At 35.0% G+C, this 19,972-nt stretch overlaps 2 protein-coding genes and 2 non-coding genes across 4 annotated transcripts in view; 2 read left to right on the top strand and 2 right to left on the bottom strand.

Moving 5' to 3' along the window:
* Positions 1–6,077: 6,077 nt before the first annotated feature.
* Trnae-uuc lies at positions 6,078–6,149 on the top strand. Its single transcript has one exon. It is a non-coding gene; the product is annotated as a tRNA-Glu (tRNA).
* A 237-nt stretch (positions 6,150–6,386) lies between these two features.
* Trnal-caa lies at positions 6,387–6,503 on the bottom strand. Its single transcript has 2 exons — positions 6,466–6,503; positions 6,387–6,431 (listed from the first exon to the last, which is right to left on the bottom strand). It is a non-coding gene; the product is annotated as a tRNA-Leu (tRNA).
* A 2,296-nt stretch (positions 6,504–8,799) lies between these two features.
* LOC125072741 lies at positions 8,800–9,992 on the top strand. The gene has a single exon (XM_047683422.1). It carries the CDS (start codon positions 8,916–8,918, stop codon positions 9,423–9,425), a length of 510 nt encoding a protein of 169 aa, XP_047539378.1. The 5' UTR covers positions 8,800–8,915; the 3' UTR covers positions 9,426–9,992.
* A 997-nt stretch (positions 9,993–10,989) lies between these two features.
* The window catches only part of LOC125072814, a 29,282-nt gene continuing 20,299 nt past the window's right edge, over positions 10,990–19,972 (bottom strand). Inside the window, exons 2-3 of the mRNA XM_047683513.1 lie at positions 12,532–16,971; positions 10,990–12,002 (exon numbers count right to left, since the gene is read on the bottom strand). Of these exons, the coding sequence (XP_047539469.1) occupies positions 11,049–12,002; positions 12,532–16,971 (5,394 nt within the window). The 3' untranslated portion in view covers positions 10,990–11,048. The remainder of the gene's footprint in view (positions 12,003–12,531; positions 16,972–19,972) is intronic.

Genomic DNA, 19,972 nt, shown 5'->3' with positions numbered 1-19,972 from the left:
AACGAACGCGCCGACTGCCTGGCGAAGGAAGCAGCGCTCTCGAGCCGGAGAAAGCCGGACTACGACCAGGTTCCGGTTTCATTCGTCAAGAGGAACATTCGTGAGAAGACTCTCGATGAATGGAACCGGCGATACCAGTCGGGAGGGACGGCTTCCGTAACGAGAGCGTTCTTTCCGGACGCGGTTAAGGCATATAAAATAATTAGGAAAATCAAACTCCAGGGATACCTAACGCAGATGCTCACGGGACATGGTGGGTTCTCCGAATACTTGCACCGTTTCAAGTGTAAGGAGAACCCATCATGTCTATGCGATCCACAAGCGGTGGAATCCACGCTGCATTGCCTACTAGAGTGCCCTATCCACCAAACAGACAAATATAATCTTGAACAACAAACGGGGGTGAAACTGGAAAGGAGTAGCCTACCGGTATTACTTGAGGATAAAGAGCACAGAAAAGATTTCATGGACTATTGCAATAAAATATGTAAAACTGTAAATATTAGAAATAGTTAGTTTTAGTAAATGCCGTTAATGTGTAATTGTAAAATATAGAATATGTTTGTGATGTAGGTATAAGTTTTAATTGTATATAAAATAAGTAAATAAAGGCCCTGAAAAAACATCAGGGGAAAACGGGAGGAACAAATACGAATAGAATTGACCTTTGATGACAAACGGGGTTTTTAGCCGGTAAGAGTCCGGCACTGCCTGGGCCATCCATTCCCAGGCGTCCATGAGGGATTTTCCCCGTTTGTCCTAACGTAACTTTAGCGAAAAAATAGAGGGAGCAAAGTTTAAAAAAAAAAAAAAAAAAAAAAACCTAACCTAACCTAACCTAACCTAACCTAACCTAACCTAACCTAACCTAACCTAACCTAACCTAACCTAACCTAACCTAACCTAACCTAACCTAACCTAACCTAACCTAACCTAACCTAACCTAACCTAACCTAACCTAACCTAACCTAACCTAACCTAACCTAACCTAACCTAACCTAACCTAACCTAACCTAACCTAACCTAACCTAACCTAACCTAACCTAACCTAACCTAACCTAACCTAACCTAACCTAACCTAACCTAACCTAACCTAACCTAACCTAACCTAACCTAACCTAACCTAACCTAACCTAACCTAACCTAACCTAACCTAACCTAACCTAACCTAACCTAACCTAACCTAACCTAACCTAACCTAACCTAACCTAACCTAACCTAACCTAACCTAACCTAACCTAACCTAACCTAACCTAACCTAACCTAACCTAACCTAACCTAACCTAACCTAACCTAACCTAACCTAACCTAACCTAACCTAACCTAACCTAACCTAACCTAACCTAACCTAACCTAACCTAACCTAACCTAACCTAACCTAACCTAACCTAACCTAACCTAACCTAACCTAACCTAACCTAACCTAACCTAACCTAACCTAACCTAACCTAACCTAACCTAACCTAACCTAACCTAACCTAACCTAACCTAACCTAACCTAACCTAACCTAACCTAACCTAACCTAACCTAACCTAACCTAACCTAACCTAACCTAACCTAACCTAACCTAACCTAACCTAACCTAACCTAACCTAACCTAACCTAACCTAACCTAACCTAACCTTTTTTTTTTTTTTTTGTTTAACGAGGAGGAAATGCATTTACGCATGCCGCCCGGTCGGGGGACCGGGACGGGTATGTGGGACTCAACCGGGAACTAATGCCCCGTGCCAGGGCACGCTAGTGCTAATGCCCTGTCCTACCCACTAAAACCATCCTCGGGTTTCCACCATGCCGCCGAGTGGTGAGGCCACGGGATCGCCAAGGGCATGCAACCGCGACCCCACCAGCGGCAGCCGCCGTAAGGCGGCTGAATATACATGGAAAGCGCGCCTAGTGCGCGCCTTCCTCCTCATCCTCCACGCGGGAATGTGGCGAACTCCCCCGAGTCCGCCACTGGAGGCTAGGCGTCAACGAATCTGACGCCCTGCGGCGGATAAGATGGTAGGCTCCGCCGCAAACCGCCGGTGTAAAACACCTGGGAGGCTCGAGTAGCGAGCCCTCCCACTCTCTCCTAGCCAACGAGGCCACTCACATGGTCCGCCCTGACGCCGATCAGGGACGTACCAGGAGCAGCCCCGCGGCATCCCTCCCGCCAGTCTTAGCCGTGGCCGACGAGCAAGCTCAAGCCGGCCCCGTTGCCCAGGGTACACCACGAGGAGGTGACTGACATGTACCCCTAACCTAACCTAACCTAACCTAACCTAACCTAACCTAACCTAACCTAACCTAACCTAACCTAACCTAACCTAACCTAACCTAACCTAACCTAACCTAACCTAACCTAACCTAACCTAACCTAACCTAACCTAACCTAACCTAACCTAACCTAACCTAACCTAACCTAACCTAACCTAACCTAACCTAACCTAACCTAACCTAACCTAACCTAACCTAACCTAACCTAACCTAACCTAACCTAACCTAACCTAACCTAACCTAACCTAACCTAACCTAACCTAACCTAACCTAACCTAACCTAACCTAACCTAACCTAACCTAACCTAACCTAACCTAACCTAACCTAACCTAACCTAACCTAACCTAACCTAACCTAACCTAACCTAACCTAACCTAACCTAACCTAACCTAACCTAACCTAACCTAACCTAACCTAACCTAACCTAACCTAACCTAACCTAACCTAACCTAACCTAACCTAACCTAACCTAACCTAACCTAACCTAACCTAACCTGTTTAACGAGGAGGAAATGCATTTACGCATGCCGCCCGGTCGGGGGACCGGGACGGGTATGTGGGACTCAACCGGGAACTAATGCCCCGTGCCAGGGCACGCTAGTGCTAATGCCCTGTCCTACCCACTAAAACCATCCTCGGGTTTCCACCATGCCGCCGAGTGGTGAGGCCACGGGATCGCCAAGGGCATGCAACCGCGACCCCACCAGCGGCAGCCGCCGTAAGGCGGCTGAATATACATGGAAAGCGCGCCTAGTGCGCGCCTTCCTCCTCATCCTCCACGCGGGAATGTGGCGAACTCCCCCGAGTCCGCCACTGGAGGCTGGGCGTCAACGAAGCTGACGCCCTGCGGCGGATAAGATGGTAGGCTCCGCCGCAAACCGCCGGTGTAAAACACCTGGGAGGCTCGAGTAGCGAGCCCTCCCACTCCCTCCTAGCCAACGAGGCCACTCACATGGTCCGCCCTGACGCCGATCAGGGACGTACCAGGAGCAGCCCCGCGGCATCCCTCCCGCCAGTCTTAGCCGTGGCCGACGAGCAAGCTCAAGCCGGCCCCGTTGCCCAGGGTACACCACGAGGAGGTGACTGACATGTACCCCAACCTAACCTAACCTAACCTAACCTAACCTAACCTAACCTAACCTAACCTAACCTAACCTAACCTAACCTAACCTAACCTAACCTAACCTAACCTAACCTAACCTAACCTAACCTAACCTAACCTAACCTAACCTAACCTAACCTAACCTAACCTAACCTAACCTAACCTACCTACCTACCTACCTACCTACCTACCTACCTACCTACCTACCTACCTACCTACCTACCTACCTACCTACCTACCTACCTACCTACCTACCTACCTACCTACCTACCTACCTACCTACCTACCTACCTACCTTTATTATTTGTGTATACCTCACGCTCATATGCTCACAAGGTGAATGGAAAGAGAGTTTTCGCTAGTCACGCAGCAAAGGACAAAAGATAGAAACTCGCTAAGCATACACACAGTTTCTTCTGTGAACAAAATCAAGTATAATTTCAAGGACCTGAGTTGTTCCGACTTTTAAAAATTATTGTTGGAAAATAAGAGCCTTCCTGCGATGCTGTGTTTTCTTTCGGCACATAATAACCGTTTTATTGTTATGTAAATCGTTTATATTATGTGCCTTGTGGAAACAACAGCATCGCATTATAAAGACGACGCATTTGTCAAAGTCAAAATCAAAAATCTTTATTCAATATAGAAGTGTTTACACTTGCTTATTGATAGTCAAACATCTACCACCGGCTCGGAATTTTATAAAAATTTTCATTTTGCATGTACAATAATAATTATATTTTAGTTATTTGAAACAGCCTGGATATCTGCTGATGACAAGCAAACACACGCAATGTTGAATTAAAAAGAATTAATGTGTTAAAAGTTATATATCTCGAACATAAGAGTAAATACTAATAAAACCTACAATCAGTCTTAGTATCTTTATTATATTATTAGGAATATACCTAATTCAGTCAATTTATATTCAATGCAATTGTAGAGGAGGCCTCCGGGGAGTCTAAATTTTAATTATTAAAAGCCTAATATATCTACTTGAGATCAAAATAATCACAATGAAGTCATCACATTAAAGTTTTAAAATTTTCAAATAAATTATAAATATGTACGCGTTCCTGTGTATCAAACTCTCGGCAATAATGCTTTCTTAGAGTATTCAAAGCTTTCCAATTACGTCTTTCTAAAATTTCCTCTACAGGCCTATTCTCTAGCCAAGCCCCCACCCTATTAAAGTCTTAGAAGCTGGCTTTGGTATACCTCTTATTGTTATGAACGTATGCTTTATATCTTCTGTCCACCTACTTTCAGATGCTTGAATCAAAAGACAAATCCAACGAACTGGGCACAAATTAATTTCCTTATTTGGCAGAAGTCAAAACCAAAAACAAATATCTTGTCAAGTCATTAAATTTTAAATGCCTGTAATCTCGACCGTATCGCTCAATCTCCATCGTGTCTTTTTCATCGCACGTGACAATGGCGAAATAATCTATGCCCTCTTGGCACAAATAAAGGCCAGAAAAACGCGTTTTAACACCAAATACAAAAAAAATCCAGTACATTTAATAACTTATGATCAAAATAGGTTACACGTTGCCATTCCGAACTATTCATTCGCAAAATTATTAATCTAAGCTTCTAAAGTAATGCCGGCTGAAGTCAAAGGGGACTGAGCGAGGAGCGGGTGAGCGGGTACGTCCAACGCTTGCACTGCTACGCGGCGCAACCGGCGGCGGACCGAAATCAAAAAGTGTGGACTTCGGGATATGTTTTTACATTTTTGAAATCTACTTACTAATAAAATACTTTTATGTAAAAAAAATTTTCATTAGCGAATTATTTTCAAAGTTATACCACTTTCAAGATTGTATGTTTTTTTTTTCTATTAGTAGTATTCATAATTGTTTTACAAAATTTAGTCAAATTATATTATGTTTCAAAACCGGTTTTCATTTATGATATTCCACACAACTCCCGTGACATCATTTGTTTGGGTCAAACTGGATTTCTTATCAGTACATGCAATGTCTTTACAGGTTATTGGTAATTTATTTTGTTTTAATTCCCACGTGCATTATTTTTATCGAATATTTTACTCTTTTAGTATTCGACTGTTTGATTTTCAAAAAATATAACTAGCTTTATAATGAGGACTAATAAAATCGTCGTTTCATTTGATGTGATGACGTCGGCGTAACTCTGTATATAAATAACTAATATAATAATGTAAATAAAAGATAAGTTACATCAAAGGCCTGCAGAACATATCATATAATTAAAACAAATAATAAATAAATAAAAATGTTTTGATTTATTATACTTTACATGAAATATTGGAGTAGCCGAGAGCGTCCGTTGATTCGCAAATAAGTGATGTTGCTATAATTAAATGAACGTTCATTGAACATACGTTCAATATAATTGATGTATAGTCCATTCCAACAACAATAGGGCAAAAACCACACAAACGACACTAAACACCGAATTGACGCAATATCTTTGGTCCAATAATCTAATAATAATCTACGATGTTCATTATGTATTTGCGAAAAAAATACATTTGGAACGTCGACGAAACTTTTAGTAGTGAGCAGGGTAATATATGTATGTATATAGCGCTATTAAAAAAAATGCCGTGGAATATGTAAATCTAAGGTTTGTTCATTTTCATTTCTTCTTCAGTTGGAATAAACTATAGAAGATATAGATTTAAACTGTATAAGCCAATAAACTATTTTGTATTAGTTATTATATCCCGTATGGTCTAGTGGCTAGGATACCTGGCTTTCACCCAGGAGGCTCGGGTTCGATTCCCGGTACGGGAAAGATCCTTTTTGAATTTTTTTTTACGTTTTTAAAATGCTTACTAAATATAACGATGTGAAAAAGTAACTTAATTAGGTCTGACGAAAAAAATAAGGTCTGATTGTCATTAGCAAGCATGTTGAATATTATTTTCAATACTAAAGATTTTAACGCTATGCTTTAAAAATCCATATCTATTTTTTTTTGTTACAAAAAAAAGAAGCAAAAAATATAATTAATTGTAAAAATAAAAATTTTGTCAGAAGTGGGATTCGAACCCACGCCCTCAGAGAGGACCAGAACAGCTCATGTACCTACTGTGTAGGCAAGGGTTACCTTGAGTCTGGCGCCTTAGACCGCTCGGCCATCCTGACATATGTCGATAGATGTGAAATAGTCGTTCATATTCAAAACAAAATATATAAACATTAATAATACTTTTACTAGTTTTATTGTGAAGTTTTTAAATTAACTAACAAATTGTTTATAATAAGAGATAATAATTTATGTACATATCCTCTGTTTGAACAAAAATATTATTTTCATTAAATACTTAGAAATGCTAACTTTATAGAGTTTTTTTCTTCGTCAAAAATATGATATTACTATATAATATACTATAAATATACTATATAATATCATATTTTTGACGAAGAATAAATTGGAAAGGCAAAATTAACAATTATTTATCAAAAAAATCTATGAAGTGGACGTTTCATAACACCATTAAATATTTTTGCTAGCAGTGGCATCTATCGGAAGTAACACATACCAAATGACAAACAAAATAAAATACGTTTGAATAATAGGTAAAATTGTTTGCAGTTCGTATTTGTGTACTTTGTGGATAGATGGCAGTCTTAGAATTTTATATTAATTTAGATATAATAAGATTTTAATTTTAGAATTTATACTACTTAATGTTATGGACTAAAACAGAAAAGTTTTAATGATATAAAGTATTAAGCTTACCTCACTCAAAATAGCGTTAGTTTAACTTTAATTTGAACTTAGTATAAAAACACAACATTGTTGGCTAAAAATACGCACGTATTTTTAAAAACTTAATACATTTTGTATTTAATACACTTTATCAAAAATGTAGTTTCAATGTCAAATTCCTGGATTATAAAGTAATGAATTTTAAAATAACACTTATTATTTAACTATATAGTTCAATTCAAACGGAGTTTGTAATAATTTGTATTTATTCAGTTTAGATTTTACCAGTTTAACCAGTGCTGCCAGCCAGATGAGCCGTCAGCCGGGTCGTGTCAAAAGCTACCTAAACCGTAAATTTTTGAAAAACCCTTTATTGTAGTGATGTTGTTTATACTAACATACAGAAATTTAGATTATTTCGTTTTCCATTGTAAGTTGTAATTTCCAGCGACTATATTGAACAACTACAATTAAGGTTATTTAATGTAATTTGCAAGTGAAATTAAAAGGTAATATTTAGTCTGACCTAGGCATATTAAAAGAGGATTCAAAATTATTTTGCTAAGCAAATTTATAAATGTCAATCAACGAGATCTTTATGTCGGGGTTTTATACCCCTAGTAACGGTAGCTTCACAGTGGCAACTTATGTAACGCTTATTTCATAAATTTCGGTAGACACTTTTTCGGGTACTTATGCGATACTTTTAAATAATTGGATTTTTTTAATATTATAAAATATTTTGTTAAAATATTTTGTTGTGGATAATCAACTAATAATATTTTATTTTATTACGTTCTAATAAGTTTTCTTTGCTTAGACACTATTTCACTTATAAAAGTACGTTACTATTCTTCCAGTATTTAATACAATAATGATTTGCTATGTCTTATATATATGTGGTAATTTATATTAGGCCTATTAATATAGTAACAATTGGTACAGGAGTGCTTTTAAGCGGTAATACAAAAACATTTATTAGACTAAAAATAAAAAAATAAAGAAATGTGTTCAAAATATGTTCTCATTGTTATCATTTTAATTCATGGATTTTATATTTTTAAGAATCAAGTATAATGCATTTCATTAATAAGTATTTTATAGTATAAATTTATATTTGTATTTATTTTATATTATCACTTAAAATTATTTCTCTATTCATAAGCTTTATAACTATCAGATATATGAAATGTTCTTGGTTTACTAAAAACTCTTTCTTCTCAATTTTTATATTATATTGAAATAAGTACAATTTACATAAATTATTCTCATTATTAGTTTGAATAAATTTGAAGCCCTCTAATTAAGTCATGTTAATAATTATTTTTCATATTGTTCATATTTATTCAGCGTATTAATAATATTGAATTTTATTTTGTGCTTGAAATTGTAATTATAATTAATAATCAATTATTTCAATTAAAATTAAGTAATTATTTCAATTAAAAATAGATATTAATTTTAACAATAATTGTATTAGTATATAAAAAAAAACATAATAATTATTAATGATAACTTATTGTCTTGGGTTAATACCGTGTAACAATTGTAAAAGCTTCTAAGTTATTAATTTTATCTTGATTTTTTTACTTTTGTCTACCTCAGTTATCCATTTGCAGTTTCTACAAAATTCTAAAGAATGTATTTGATTAAATATCCAGTTGAACTGATTAAGAAAAGTTGAAGTGATAACTATAAAATAGGTAGTTGTCAGTTGTCACTGTGACATTTTGACGTATCATGTGTTGTGAAAACGTTGAATGTTAATAAATAATTCCTACAAAATGAGTTTGAACTGAAACTTATTAAATTAATTTTGTAAATATAAACTAAAAAAATTAACCATGGACGTGGAAGTGAAAATAAAAGAAGATATGAAAAAATTGGGATGCAAGTGTGATAGGAAAATAGCCTTGGCCTATCATTTGTACATATATTTAGTTGACGTAAAGCTAATGTACGACACTGAATACTGTTATAATAAAGATATAGATACACTTTACGTCGTTGCGAGATCTATCAAAAATGAAAAACTAAATATTTACGTGCCAATACCGACAAGTGTGGACATCTCTATTGATTTTATTAGCGTACTGCAAGAGAATTTGTGTACTGTAGAGACAGGACCAAGCGTTAATCTAGCTTTCATAGAAAGCGACTGCTCCACGGTGATTTATACATTCACTAAAGGTATAGCTGAGCGACCATCTGCTGAGAAGACTTCACAATTGAGACAGAAGTTGGAAAGGAGAACATTTATTAATGGTGAATTAAAGGAAAATAGAAGTAAGATTTTAAATGATGCTCTCAATGGTGGCTTTGTCGATGATGATGATTGTCAAGTTTTGGATTGATAACTTGGATGGAGAGTTGAGTGATAAGTCAGTGTGGAATCTGTAATGACATTTTGTTTTCTTTTAATCCAATCAGTTTCTGATTTAATATTTCAATATACTTTGCACTTGAGCAGAATGTTTTAAAATCGACTCACTAAATTGAAAGCATACATTAATATGTCACTTCTTCTAAATGACTTTACTTGAATCATTAAAGGAGTCTCTAACTTTTAAAATATTATACTTCTAAGTTTTATAGTTTGTTGAAATTAATTTATGGTTTCATCCTTCTTTAAGTGTTTTTCAATTTGTATATATAAATACTTGTTTAAATAAATTATAGTTTATTCCAATTGACAAAGAGCTATAAGTAATCTTATCGATTAAGAAATATATTTGGAAAATGTTAAGTATGTTATGCACTCGGCTATAACAATTTTATAGGATTGAATGCTTTTTTAATATTTTTGTGTTATTTTTTACAAATGTTATTAAATGTACCAAGTAAGAATTATCCTTTGTGAAAAGATTTGTTTGCTTTTGAGTTAAACCCATATGCATTTATTATTGAACTGATAATTGTTATTGAGCAAAGGCAATCAAATATATAAAAAGATTTCAATAAAAGAGAGTTGTGTTATTTAGTTTTTATTATTAATAAATAACATAGTAGAAGTGGTACACATATCTCCACTCTGTATTCATATATTTAGACTTTGGGTGGGTATAGCATTGGAATGTAAACAACCATTACAATTATAATGCTCATTTTAATTGTAAACAGACAGGTTATACTTAAAGAATTACAGCCCCGTCTTAAGCATAACAAATGCTCAGGTCTTTTTCTGAGACACTAGATCTAGGGTACATCACCTATGGTCCAAGACTTCACCATTATTGGTGAGCAGGCCCTAATGACATCTATTTTAAAACGGGCGTCAGAATTACCAACTCTTATAATATAAATCTGTATACTATCATGCTATTGTTTTACAACAACTTAAAAAATGAGTGAACAAATGTAATTGATTAGAAAAAGATAAAAATCTGTGCTTTGGACATTTCCGTACTACATAAATATTATGTTCAGTATAAAGATATAAAAGTAGTAATAAATATTGTGAATGCAATAAATGTCCTAAAATATTGATTAATAATATTTTCAGTCGAAATCTTTATTTTACAGAAAATATGTAAAAAACTTATTTCTATTCTTAATTCATATAGGGCTTTACATTATATTATTTTCAGTATATGTGGCCACTTAACTTAAAGGTACATTATTATCTATATGATAACCATAGAAATAAATTGGTAATAAAGATGAAGAAAAACTAACCAAAGTACGACTTTCTTCATATCACAAAGTACCATTCATAGGCTTCTTAATCTTTATACAAATCTATTTACCTTTATGATCATAACAATGTGTGAAAAGGCGAGATCAAGTAAAGAGACATTGAATTGTATTTACATGATTTCACTATTTCAGTTTTATAAATAGTACAATAAATACATAGAAAGACCTAGATAATTAGAGGAGCTAACATAAAGTAACCTAGTTAAATTGTTCTTTCAAAAAGTCACTTGTTACAACACTAAGGATTTTGAACACATTGTAAGCACCACTTTCTGTTTATTTTATAATAAATTTTTGTTGCTTTTAATACATTTGCCTCTGAAACAAATCTCTGTTTCATGAGATATTTCTGTAGACATGGATGTACTGACCACGCTTGTTGGATCCATGAAGCTGGATATTGATGAAGTTTCAACTTTTACAGCAGGATTTTCTTTTACTTCTTTTTCTTCTGAATTGAAATAACTATTTGTTGTTCTAGTTTCAATGCTTGTAACTGATTCTGTTACTATGCCTTCTTCATTGCCATCATTGATTATTTCAGCTGTTATTTCTTCAGGAATGTAAGTACTTTCAGTTGTTGCTTTTACTTTAGTGATTTCAGTTTCCGTTGAAGCATATTTAGCCTGTGGTGTTGTCGTTGTTTCAGTTTCTTTGATAGATTTCGTTGTATTATTTTGTACAGATTCTATTTTATCAGAAGCAGTTTCACCAAATAAATAATCCATAAAACTGAAACCATCGGATCGATCTATACTTGCAGTAGCAATAGATGATGGCTCTGTAGGATCACTGTAAAAAGCACTATCATCCAATGTAGGATTTGGTGAGCCTGTACCTAAGTCCATATCGCCCGGACTCATTATTTCTGCTGGTCTGTCACCGTTTACGTCAGTTTGGATACTTGATTGCAAATTGTCCTTCAGAACTTCAGCTTCAGTCTCTATATGGCTGTTTGTTATTTTAGGTATGTCTATATTCGGTATTGCATCAATCTGATCATCCTCTATGTCGAAGAAATCTTTGAGAAACTGATAATTTGGTTTATACGTTGTCGCCTTTACATTATCTTTTCTTGTATTTTCTAATAAATTTTTAGAAATTGGTTGGCCAAGTTGATTTACTGCACTCGAATAGTATTGAGATTCGGCTACTTCAATTTCTTCGTTAACTGGTCGAACTTTTTTAACCCTTTTCCAAAAACCACGACGACGATTATTTCTACTTGGCACCTCCTAAAATGCAAGAAAAAGTATATTAGATAGGTTATATCGGTTACTCTTTTATGTCTCAAAACGTAAACAAAAGATTTTTTTGTATTTCTTTGTTTCTTAATAAAACAATAAATTTTCATATAAAAACATAGCTTGAAACTGGGTATATCATAACTTAATATAGTCAAATTGTGTATGTCTAAATGTCATTGCCATTTGTATCTATTTTATTTTACAGTATGGCAAAAGGCTATGTTAGAGCAAAGTCTATGCTGGAAAACTCTGTAATAAGAATGATTACTATTTAGTGTAATTAATAGTTAAACACGGCAATACTTAAAAGTGGTAAAAACATAATTAAGTATGTATTGATAAGATGATATAATATCATTAAATCTTATATTTTAATATAATTACCGAAAAAAAACGTCAAGTTCATGTCAGAAATAATAATACAATTTAACTATCTATTAATATATCTTCAAATGCGGTACAGTTCAATTATTTAGGTTAAATACTAAAGAAGACAAAAAGTATTTTATTATATTACCTCAGTTACATTAACAGAAGAGTTATCCGGCGCAGTCGTTGTCGTTTCTTCTTGAAGCGGTGTTGTGGATTTCAAAGAATAGTTTTCTCCGGAAGAAATAATTCTTTCAGGAGGAATCTCCCCTATTTCACCACCCTTGTGTTTCATAACATTACCCGTGTATTCATTTTCATCTTGTTCTTCCAAATTTTTCATAACCTCTTCGAGCATGCTTTCGAAAGTAGACATACTGTCGGAATCCACTTTTGTTACTTTACTTTGTTCAACAAAAGCTTCTAAGGTAGGTGGAATATCTGATATTTTTTTCTGAACTCTGTTATTAGTAGCAGGTGTTACAGAAATAAGTATGTCTTCATATTCATTTCTTGCTGTTATTATATCAAGTTCTTCATTTTTTGACTTGCTTGTACTTTGTTCAACTTTTATGTCATCTGCTATGTTATTAGGATTAAAAGGTTTGAATGAATCCTTTGAAATTTTTGGAGACCATCGGTCTGATTCTGGCGCTACATATTTGGGTCTATTTATAGAATAATTTGAGTCCTGATCTTCAGATGCTTGGTCGTCCGTTTCCGGTTTTTGATTATATCTTTCTGACAATCTCGGTCTATGGCTGTATCTGCTGTGCACATTACTTTTGACCGTTGTTACGTCTGATTCGATATCGGGATTTTCAGTCGGCTTTTCTGTAGGTCGACGTCCCCTAAATCGATTTTTTATTTCATAGGTTCTTCTAGGTACAGTTCCTTCGGTAGAAGTCATCCCATAATTAGGCCGTCTACGACGGAATTGACCACGTTTCGTAGAAGTTTCCTGTGTAGTAGATGTAAGGACTGATTCAGTTGATGGTTCCGGTTTATAAACAGGTTGTTTATAGTCTTGAAACTCTGGCCGTATATGAATTTGTTTAGTCTTTAAATCCGCTTCAATTTCCTCGATTTTCATTGTAGTTCGGCGTTTATCAAAGGCTGGTCTGTATGTTATAGCTTGAACTGTTTTCCTTCTCTCGTTCCTTAATCGTGAAGAGTCCGATGAGGAAGATTGATGATACTGTCTAATAACTCCTGGTCGTACTCTTACTCTATTATATGATGGTGTCGTTTCTACAACATTCTCTTCTTGTTCTTGTTCATGACTTATTTCTTGGTTTGCAATTTTGGTATTTTCTTCAGCTTCAGCCGACGTTGTTATCTCTTCCTTGTCCTTAGATTGAATTTCATCGAATGAACTGATAGGAGTGTTTTGTTCCGTAATAGGATTAGCGGGATTAGTAGGTATGTTGTCCTGATTATCTATTTTATATTCAGGGGATGTTTGTACAGAATAACTGCCCTCTTTTACTTCATCATATGATAATTCAGCACCTTCATGTGTTTTACTGCCTTTTAATTGATAAATATGATCTTCACCAGCATGTACTTTTTGTTCATATGGAGCATCAGTCACGGTATCGACAGCTGTCGTATATTGTTGCGATAAATCTTTTAAGTCTCTATTGATTGGTTCTGTTATGGAAATTTTATCATTACTGTAAGCGTCTTCAGTATCCTCGGTTTTAATAATATTTAGATTATTTGTAGAAATAAACTTTTCGGATGGTTCAGTAATGGCTTCTATGTCAGCAGTACTAGTTCTTTCCATCAATGTAACGGGATAATTTTGATGTAGTACATCTCTTTGATACGCTAAATCGTGTTCTTTACTACTTTGTTTATTTCTTTTTGTATATATGTCGTCCGTGTCCGATGGCTTATAATGAACTCTGCCTCTGGTTCGTGTTCTACTTGATTTAGTCGTACTTTCGTTAGATTCAAATTGATTTCTAATTGGTTTTTCAGATGTGATTTTATTTGGTTCATATCTTGATCTAGTTGGTAATGGTTTTCTTTCGCGTAAAGGCCTTCTTGTTATTGTAGCCCGAGTAGATGATTCACTAGATTCAGACTTTGTTGTGGGATATCGAGGACGTCCTCTTGTTCTAATGGGTGATCTTCTTGTTGTAGTAGAAGTGCTGCTTGTTGTTGAAGATTGTAAATCGTAAGAATTATAATTTTCATCGTAAATGTTGTATTTAGGGGAAGTATTAGTTGATTGATCATAATTAGACAAAGAATCAGACTGACTGATTGCGACATTCGTATAGTTCACGTATTCTTGTTGTGAAGACTCCACTTTTTTTGTATTTTGTTCTGATTCATCTCTTATAGTTTGGGTGTTTTCGTTTACGTTAACTGCACTGTTGGAATATTGGTTTTGAGGGAATGATTCAATTTTAGTGCTATATTCATTTGTGTTAAAAGCGGGATATTTTAGGTTTTGTTTTTCTTCGTCGCGATGAAATTCTAGAGTTTGGTTTTGTAAATAATCTGGTAATGATTGTTGCGTGGGCTGATACGATAGCTGCTGAGGTTGTTCTCGTTCTTCTGGTATAGTAGTTTGAAGAGGCGCAGGTGTAATTGGAATTGTTGAGGGTGATGGTGATTGGTTGGTCCCTGGTGTAGCATATGGTTCTTTGTACTCATCAAAGAAATTATGATAATCTAATGGTGTGCTAAAATGGAATGCTTGGTTTATGGAATAAGGATTGTGAGTCTCCAGTAATTGACTCGAGTGAGTTGTCGGTAGCTTAGTAGTTGACGTAACAGTAGTCCTTGGTGTAGGTGTAGTATCAAACTTGTAAATGTTTAAATTTTTGGTAGGTTCAGGAGTCTTGAATCTCGTATCTTGTGGAAAGTTAATAAATTGAGTTGGGTTATATTGATTCTGCATATTGCTTAAAAAATAGGAACCACTTTTTAAAGGTGTTGATTGTGATCCAATACTAGGTTCCGGTTCCTTGAATGGTCCTAATGTGCTTACTGATTGAGGTTCTATTGAATAATAACTTTGTTCATATAAAGCCGAATTTGTTTTCGGAGAAGAGGTGGTATAGTAACTTACTTTAGCTTTTTGGGTTACTACTTTTTGGTCTTGTTTAAATGTTGGTTCAGAATATGAATGTGTATAAATATTAGTTCCAGTTACGGCTTTATTTGTTGACGTGGTATCCTTGATAAGTGAATTTATAACAACAGACCCTACGTGTGGTGATGGGAATGGAATTTTAGCAAATCCTTGAGGTGTATTGTAACTAAGCGGTGCAACAAAAAATGGAAGTTGTCTTAATTTTTTGTCACTATTCTCAATATTGGACAAATATGGGAGTTCGAATTTGACGTAGGTATCAGGGGGCGATAATGATGAAGGCCCAATAAATACCTTTGGTGCATTCAAAGGATTAACAGAATCCAAAACTGGAACTGTATTAGCATTTTTCAAAGAGTATAATACATCTCCAACTTTAACTTGATCTTCTTTCTTTGCGTCTTGAGTAAGAAAAATTGCTAGAGGTGGTTGATGTGGTTTTAATTTTTTTGGCTTAGCAGTTGTGGATGCAGTAGTTGAGAAGGGAGTTGTTATAGTTGAAAATTTTGAAAATGGACTCACTTCATGTAACTGACTATTAAAATTCGTCAAAAATTCTTGTGAATGATATGTCTCTAAGGGTTTCATTACAGGTCCATGGAATTCTCCCGCGAGATTTTGCTTTAATGGATTCGATCGATGATTCTGATTGTAAAGTTCCGTATTCACTAGTTGTGCTGATGTTAGTGGACTCCTAAAGTTAAATTGTCCTCTATTGAGAGACTCTAAAGGCACATACAGTAATTGAACTTCTTCCCTTTCAACCTTCATTTTCGGTGACCCGAATGACTCTTTAGATAGGTTTGTGTTATCAAAATTAACTTTTTGTGACGATTGAGTTTGTTTATTAGCAAAATTTGATTCGCTGCTATTTTCTGCACGATAGCCATCCACAAATTTCGGAATTTCGTGCTTATGTTTAAGTGGCTGATTAAAAGGCTTTAAAACTGGAGGATTGGGGCTCAGAGATTGTGAAGGTTGGCTCGTTTTAAAAGATGATTCAAATTTAATCGGATTCGAACCCGTTTGCGGTCTTGATTTTATTTGGGGAACTTTGTCAAAGTTAAATTGTGGTGTGATAAAGCCTTGACTGAGAGGAAAATTCGGTTGCGTTAATCCAAATCTTAATCCTTGGCTGAATCCTTGATCAGAAAGATAATTTTGTGGTGCAGAAGGTACCGACTGAAGATAAAGCTGCCGATTAGTTGGAGAGTTATAGAATGTCCTGGAAGGAAAAGTATCCTGACTGAATCCAGTTGGCCTAACAAATCCAGCAAAGGGTTCAGATAATATTCTGGGCTCCGCTACTGCTTGTCTTTTGATTTGAGGTAAATCTCTTTCCGTGGGAACTCTAAGGGGAACCCAATCGCTAATGTCCGATGTATATGAGCTGATTTGGCGGGACCATCTCGTTTGTTCTTTTTCCGCTGAAGAAACAGCCAACATGGCCAGAATGGCCAATACTTTATGCGACATCTGAAACAAATAAATAACATTAGATTTATTACAATAAATCTTTTTTTTTATGGCATTGGTTGGCGGGCGAGCATATGGGCCACCTGATGGTAAGTGGTCACCACCGCCTATAGACAAAGGCGCTGTAATTAATATTAACCATTCCTTACATCACCTATGCGCCACCAACCTTGGGAACTAAGATGTTATGTCCCTTGTGTCTTTGATTACGCTGGCTCACTCACCCTTTCTAACCGGAACACAACAGTACAGTGTACTGTTATTTGGCGCTAGAATTTCTGATGAGTGGGTGGTACCTACCCAGACGGTCTTGCACAAAGCCTTACCACCAAGTAAAATACTCGTATATATCGTTATAAATACTCTTTTTAATAAAGGCTTCACTTGATTTCTTGGGCTACCTATTATGATGCTATGATGAGCCTATTTGAATAATCCAAAGACCACTGCATAAAATATGACCAATGTCTATAGACGTAGCGAGTGGCGAGTGTTTATTTCACTTTTGACTCATGGAAATGTCTGGTGTACTCCTACATGGAATTGTCTTGACTATCGATGAACTTGCAACTTGTTTATAAAATTGTATCAAGCTTAAGATGCATTGTTTAATTAGCCTCGATCTCCAAGACGATTTCCTCAGAAACACAATCCCTTCACTGTATTAACATAGAATAGTTAACGATTGTTATCGAATTTACCTTGGATTAACAGATTCTATTTAAAATGAAATTAGGGCTTACATTTTTTAAACGCTTTTGGCGTTCAATCATATTTTTATCTATTACAAGACCTGAATGTATAATAATAAAGCGCTACGTGTTATAACATACATATGTGTACATATTTATGTCATGACTATTTTTTTATTGTAATCACAATTAATTATGATTACTTTTTGGTTTAAGTGCTCCCAGCTGTCGAAATTCGAATATATTTTTCGTATCTTTTTCCTGTTCTTACCTACCGCTACGGAACGAAAAAAAGTTGATAATATTTTGTATCTATTTAATTATAGAATTGCGAATGGTTATTTATGTAGTATACATATTTTAATAGCCTGTACTTCTGAGAAGTGGCGATGAGCGGAATAAATCACATAATAATGTACCCTCTTAAATGCTGGTAATATACTTTTCCAATCATCAACGGATAATGGTAATTCTCAGCTTTTCTACTGAAGGTGAAACCGCCATTACTGCACTTTCACTAAGACTCGCCGGATAAATCAATATGGAAAAATATCAGTCATTATTCCAGTGTGGTTATGCGGTTTGTTATTCCGTACTGTTTAATGCCGCTGCAATAATATTAACAATATAATTAGTGTGGAAATACGTAACGTTTTAATAATACGAGGAACACATTCTTCACTTCAACGAGCGTGCAAACCATGTCATTCAATCGAAGAATATTTTCGTACGTCTCGGGGAATTGTTTGTTTATTTTTTTATATTAAGTAGAATGAAAAATAACATTAGGTTCATTGCCGGCTCCCGAAATGTAATGTGGGTTCAGTAGGTTGTCTATAGCATATAGCTCATGATTGAATTTATATTAAGTCAATTACCTAAACTTTTAATGTTTGCAATTTTTTTTCATTTTATGTCGAAAGTCTAAGAAAACTCGTAATGGACATAACGACGAACCCACACAAGATTCCATGTAAAGCCAACGGTTTGGTTTACATTTAAATTACACAACAAGACGATTTCCTCAGACGAGATATTTTCCAAATTCTTGCGATCAATGAATGCAACATGTTTAAACTATTTTGCGCTTGGTTTAACGTGTTGGCAGTCATTTGTATGGTCCATGTTACATGCAATTCAGATTAGTATTATTTCCTTTTATAAGACTAAAGTCTCGAGATAAGAGATGTTGCATTGGTTAGACCACGTGAATCTGGACTAAAGATTCCGTTTTTAGAACTATTCATATGCGTAATGTGTGTTTAATTCATCTACTACTTGGCGGTGAAAGAAAATATAACAAAGAAACTTTGCATGTTTCGGATGAAAGCCACAGAGTATTCACCAATTTGCAGACTTTTAATTATAATCATTTCCGAGCTTCCGTTCCGTTCCATAATTATGAGTCTAGTGAAATGATGATACCGCTGTTAAGAGGTTTCAAGCATAGTGATAGTTTTGACAAACAGGTTTACAGCACTTGCATTCTTCTCGGTATATAAGAACGCTGTTCTTCTATAGCTTGTACTAATACTATGCAATTGACGACGAGTACTGACGTTTTCGTCCGCGTGTCGATTGTACGCTCGAGCGAGAGGGTAATGTCCTCAAGCACACACATACCCTGTGATAATAATAAAACTTAAGTTTTAAGTAAGTCAGCCCCTTAAATCAGTATCGCAACTATTCCGTAAGAACTTATTTCATGTCTCACTTAGGAAATGTTGAAAACCGAATAAGGGTGATACAATAAATTGATGCGTGTTAATGAAATTACTAATCAATGTCGCTTCTCACTATTTGACATTAGGCGATCGTCGACGACCTGTGGTGAGTTTCGAATTTATTTCTGAATAGATTTACAGTTGTGCGATTATGGCCCTGTACAATTAAAGAAAAAATATAAAGTTTCATCCAGCTAACAGCTACACATAAACTTGCGGTAATTATGGATGCTAAGAAAATTATTGATTTAGGTATTTTTTATTAGCTGGAAAGTGATACAACAACTGAGTCATACTTAGAGCTACATTTTACTTTCTTCTTTCTTTTAAAATAACACTTTTCAACTGTGACAAGAAGTTAACAAAAGTAACTTGAACTCTTAATTGTATTGTAAATGAAAATTAAAAGTATTACATGATAGACAGTCGAAAATTTCAATATATAGCTCGGCATATGCTTTGCCTTACGTCTATATCTTGTCAAATTTTATTTATTTATCGGAGACACTAGACTATAAGTAATTATTTAAAATACTCTCTTATAATATTTTTCCCTAATACTTTTTTATTATGGTAATGAATAAT

This window comes from Vanessa atalanta, chromosome 22, assembly GCF_905147765.1.
Source record: "Vanessa atalanta chromosome 22, ilVanAtal1.2, whole genome shotgun sequence".
In the NCBI taxonomy this organism is placed as follows: Eukaryota; Metazoa; Arthropoda; class Insecta; order Lepidoptera; family Nymphalidae; genus Vanessa; species Vanessa atalanta.
The sequence above is the reverse complement of the archived record's forward strand: the minus strand, read 5'-3'. Positions and strand labels throughout refer to the sequence as shown.